The sequence below is a fragment of the Helianthus annuus genome, chromosome 11, assembly GCF_002127325.2.
Source record: "Helianthus annuus cultivar XRQ/B chromosome 11, HanXRQr2.0-SUNRISE, whole genome shotgun sequence".
In the NCBI taxonomy this organism is placed as follows: domain Eukaryota; kingdom Viridiplantae; phylum Streptophyta; class Magnoliopsida; order Asterales; family Asteraceae; genus Helianthus; species Helianthus annuus.
Genome location: NC_035443.2, coordinates 53,144,302 through 53,149,889, shown reverse-complemented (window position 1 = coordinate 53,149,889; position 5,588 = coordinate 53,144,302). Strand labels below are relative to the sequence as shown.

The window sequence follows — 5,588 nt, the reverse complement described above, 5'->3', positions numbered from 1 at the left end:
ATCAGTGGCAATACATGGTTGTATGATATTGTGGGCGCTACTAGAAATCTAGAATCGACTAAAATGGTAATGGGTTAACCCGCAATATGTCTGGTAATAAGTGGTTGAGGTGATGACAACCCAAAGAATGCAACATCCGAAAGGGAGAGGAATTGTGTTTTTTCAGCTGTGGTGTCAATGGTAGTCGGAGGTATTTTGTTTGTGAGATCTTCACAATCGTCGTCAACGATTAGAAGGAATTGGGATTCGAGTCGGGTTTCCTGGGGTTGGGATTTAGATAAATGTTTTTGAACCTGTGTCAACGATGGTTTTCTTATAGAAGATACATTTAATTAAATCCATCAAAACAGTGGTAAGTGATTTTTGGTTGTTAGGGTTTGGTGTTTCCTAGGGGAGTGGAAGTCAATGGCGATTTGGAATGTTGAGGTGGTACGGTTTCGAATGAGATGGTTGGCTCGACAGAAAGTTGGTTCGGGAGATTCGTAACGTGGTTAACCAGGTGAGCGGTTGTTTCAGTTTGAAGATGACGTTTTCAGTGGTTTTGATGAGTGCGGATAGTTGGGTTGAGGCGGAGGTCGTGGCGGCGATTAGTTGGGCTAACTGATCGAAAATGGAGGTAGGGGTGCCGTGGGAAGATGAGGATGATGTTTCTTTGCGTGGCGGCAGGTGTCAATGAAACCACCAAATGATACAACCTTAGAGGTAGGGGTGTTCTTCGGGTTGCGATTTTTTTTGTCGGTTTGTTCGGGGTTTTGGCAAAAAAGTGACCCTATAACCAACCCAATTAAAATTTGGGTTAGCCGGGTTCGGATTAGTTCAGGTCTGGTTTTTCAGTTTTCGGGTTTAGATGTAAAATGAAAAATATGTTTTCTTCTTTACAAAATATCATTAAAACTTATATTGCTACTAAAAAATATCATCAAAATTCAAATATTATTTGACAACATGATACGATAATGTTCAAAAGTCACAAAACTTAGTGTTCCAAATACCGGCCAAACCAAAACACATCTATAAGAAAAGACGATAAATATTCGAGTTTGTTTTCGGGTTTCGTGTTTTGGATTTTTTGGGTTGTTTGGGTTTGGCTGGGAAATATGACCCGATAATCAACCCATATAAAGTTTGGGTTGGTTGGGTTCGGTTTTTCGGGTATTCTCTTATCAGGTTTGGGTGGCTTCAGATTCGAGTCGGGCTTTCGATAAAAATGGACAACCCTACTTACAGCGACGGAGCTAGAAGAAAAATTTAGGGGTATCCCAAAAAGCTTTTACCTAGACCCGCCCCTTAGAATTCAAGGGCCCTGCGGCTAGTAAAAATGGACCCTTAAATTCTTTTTTTTTTTTACGTAGGTCATCCATGAGAATTCAAGAGCCCTTAGGGGCCGTATGCGGCTAGTGTGTGTGTGTATATATATACACACATACTTACTAGGTTAAAGACTTGTGTATCATACAAGTTAAATAAAAATTATTAAACAGTTAGAAATAAGATTTAGAAATTATAATATGATGTTTTGAGATAAGATAAGATAAGATACAATTGAAATTATGTATTAAAAAAAATTAAATAGTTAGTATTAAAATTCAAATATTATTTACAAGTTTTAGAATAATATTTAGTTTGTAATAAAAAAATCTTCACAACAAAAAGAACCAAAACTCATTGTCTTTGAATGTCTACTAAAGTATGTAGTCCCATATGACTTTTCAATATTAATTCTAAGTTTTAGTATGAATCGTAAGATATCTAATTTCATATAACCGTAGTTTAAAAAATTTCTTAATCTATATCCATAGAAACATATAGATTAAACATTCAAATTTTCTTTATGTTTATATAATATTTCTTTACATTTATAAAAAAATCTATTAAATCATATATTTCAAAAGAAGTATTTTAATGTTTTTTTTAAGCAATTAATATTTATACGTGAACTGGCCGAATTACATCAATATCGCATGTAAGCGAGCAACAAGCTGTTTTTTCTATATTATTTTCACTTTTAACTTGTTAAAAAAGAACCAACGTACAAGTTTTTAACCAATTGTGACTTTTGTGTTTTCTAGATTTTTTTTTTAATAATTGAATCACTCCAGAAGGGAAAATCCTCTTGACCATTAGGCCATGCCTAATTGGCATGTGTTATTTGGATTTACTTTTCCTTTTCATTCATTGTCCCAACTCCAAGTCCCAACTCTCATTATTATATTATTATTAATATTAATAATACTTCATCTTCTTCGTTCTTATATGACCTGCAACTTTAGAAGTTTCCATTATCCTAAAATATCCTTTCAATCGACCATAAAACTTCATTTTATTTTATCCTCACATTCATTTAGGGGTGTCCTAATATTTATTTAGAGGTATTCCCATTAATAAAACAGAGATTAAAAATAAAGAATGCACTACGCGAAGAAAGTTGAGGGGTATCCCGGGCTACCCCTCGCCAATGTATAGATCCGCCCCTGCCTACTTAGAGAGGGGGTGAGGCTCCAAGAAAAATTTGGAGAGAAGAGAACAATGCGGGGGCAATTTTCTGTAACTTTTTATTCCAAATCAAGTGGTACACTTTTGACATAAAGAAAAAAAAAAAGACATACAATTTATTACATAATCAAGCAAACTAAAACAAGTTAAAGTCCACTAGTTCCAATCAGCTTGGTTAGTCCAAAAGTAATGGCCATTGCCATCAACCCTCCCAACAGAACCCTTATAGAAGACTTCACCACAGGGGTACCTCCAAGTACAGACCCAATCCATCCGAAAATCACAAGCGCCAAGCTAACCGCTGCTACCACCATTCCCATCCTCACCTTATGATCTCCTATGAAGGAAGCAGCAAGTAACGGAACAATTGCTCCAAGGGAAAAGGCTAAAGCTGATGCTAGAGCTGCTTGCATAGGATTGGGCAGCTGCTCTCTCTCTTTGTCTTCCTTATTTTCTGTCATTCTATTCTCTCTCTTCATTTGGGCTACTTCTATGTCTAGTTGAGAGTACACTGAAACAAATTCTCCTATTGCCATACTGCATGCACCCGCAACTAGACCTGCAAAGCCTGAAAGTATCATGGCTTTGGCATCTTCTTTCACAGCTCCAACACCCATCATTAGCGATGCAACAGATACTAAGCCATCATTGGCTCCCAACACTGCTGCACGGAGCCATTGTCCCCTTTTCGAGTAATCAAAGTCCTCATCCGGAGACAGTTGGAATCGTGTCGGATCAGATTGGTTTTCAGGAATTGAAACAGAAAAAGTGTTTTGATTGGTTGCCATGAGGAGAACTAGTGTTATGCACAAGGAATGAAGGGATTTAAAAATACGAATTTAAACTTGCTTGTGGAGTTAAGTGTTCTCCCTAGAGGAAATTTATAGATCGAGAGCAACAACTAGATAAAGTTCAAATTCTGGTTGATTCAATACAATAAGATAATATTCAAGGCACACGCCTTTGATGGGTGGGACTTGCACTTAAAAAGAAAAGTAGTACTATCTTATTCTAAAGTTCAAGTAGAATTCTATTGGTGAAAATAGTGAAGCCTTTTTGAGCTGCGTCCATTTAACGAATGTATTGTAATTCATTACACAATTACAAATATATGTGGTTTATGCGTACTTGCAAGCATATAATTGCTTGTATAACACTAATCTGGTCTGGTTCATAATCATTCTTGTTGTTAAGTATTTCTTTTTATCTAATGTCCACATGCATGTATTTCTATTACGGATCACTACGCTAATTTTGTTGATATTACTGCCAATTGTGTTACGCAATCCAGGTTTCTCTAACATGAGCTAGCTTCCCAGTGTCATAGCGTTCTAATTAGGAAAGTTGAACATGTTTAAACTTACGAAATAGACAAACTATCAACCAACACTGTCATGGACGAATACTTGAAATATTATTGGAGTCATGAATGATTTGGAGATCATCTGTGTAACATGTAAAATTTAAAGGTGTGTGCACTCCACAATAAAGTTAAACATATAATTTATTCTAAGCACTGTCGACATCAATAGTTATCACATTAAAGAAGTCTTATATACCTAACTGTAGTTTTATTTCACTTTGAAAAATCAAGTAGTAATACCAAAAGTCATTAGTGATTGATTCTCTGTAAATAGTTTGAAACTCTATAATCAATTACTTTGATCTTATTCTACTCCTCTCTTGTTTCTTATTTTACGCAAATCACATATATCATCTTGGTGAAATCGGATTCAAACTATCCGGTCTGGCCTGGCACACTGAATACTAGGAAGTAGCTAAAGCATCCTTACTCTCTATAGTCAATAGCTTTCGCATCCTTTTCTTATCTATGTTCTTACCTTAAGTTTCTTTCCTTCAACATAGTGGATTGCATGGCACACGATTACTAGATACAGAATTCCATCATTCTTGTATATTAATACACTACGTTAGTTTCATTTGTTCTCTTGTCCTTATTTCTTTTTTAATCTAAGGAGACGTAATTTTCCATCAAAAGTGAAACGGGGTCATCATGATTGATTTGGAGATGCTCTATTAACATATAAAATTCAAAGGCGTGTGCACTCCACAAGTTGAACATATAAATAGTTATATTATCTAAGCAATGTGGAATCCACACGAAGAATTTCACTCCCTCCATAAACAAAGGTAAATCTTTTAGTTCATTATTCTAGTGGGACATCAATTGTTCACATTAAAGTAGTCTGACCTAATAATAGTTTTGTTTCACTTTGAAAAATCATCAGGTAGTAATCTCAGGATACGTAAAATGTTTCATGCCTTGTACTCTAAGTCATTCTATTTGGGCACTATAAGAAAACATTGGTTACCACTTAAAGTTACCAAAAAATCTCAGGACACATACAATGTTTCATGCTTGTATGTTGTTTATAAACATACACTCAACTTGTCACATTTGAAGTAATACACATATATAATCATACCAAACATAAACACATATATACACTAAACATGTCATCTTAGATAAATGAAACACTTAATACTTGAACAAAAGATACTTAAAACAGGATATATATTATATATAACTTGGATAACTTATCAGCATTGTGAAGATTTAAGGCATAAAAAATGTCTTAAGTGTTGTGGATTTAAATATTGAAAGAAATCAAAAGTTGTGATTGAAGTTTGAGCGTTAGTCCACAATGGCTAAACATGTTATATTAGAGCCAATACACACAATCATCATACAAATACACAAACATATATAATACATATATACACATACACATACACATGTGGATAGGGCTTAAACGGCCTTGTTTGTGTTTGTTCGTTAAGAAAATAAATGTGTTCACGAACGATTCATGAACACTTACCGGACGCGATTTCTTCTTATTCGTTAAGGAAATGGACGTGTTCACGAATGGTTCACGAGCACAAATAAAACCGGGAAAAGCAATGGAGGCTAGAAGTGGCTAGCCAAAGGAGCAATTGGAACTTGAAGCCATAATCCTGGAACAAAGGTCATTAGTGTTCTGAATACTCAGGAATGAAAGAGGAATAGTGCATAAACACGGTGGGAATATGGCTTCATACTTTTATTTTAGGATAACTAAATAAATGAAAGTTAC

General features: G+C 35.1%; 1 protein-coding gene across 1 annotated transcript; it reads right to left on the bottom strand.

The window, feature by feature from the left end:
* Nucleotides 1–2,527: 2,527 nt before the first annotated feature.
* Nucleotides 2,528–3,322, bottom strand: LOC110892041 (vacuolar iron transporter homolog 1). The gene has a single exon (XM_022139420.2). It carries the CDS (start codon nt 3,279–3,281, stop codon nt 2,640–2,642), a length of 642 nt encoding a protein of 213 aa, XP_021995112.1. The 5' UTR covers nt 3,282–3,322; the 3' UTR covers nt 2,528–2,639.
* Nucleotides 3,323–5,588: the final 2,266 nt, after the last annotated feature.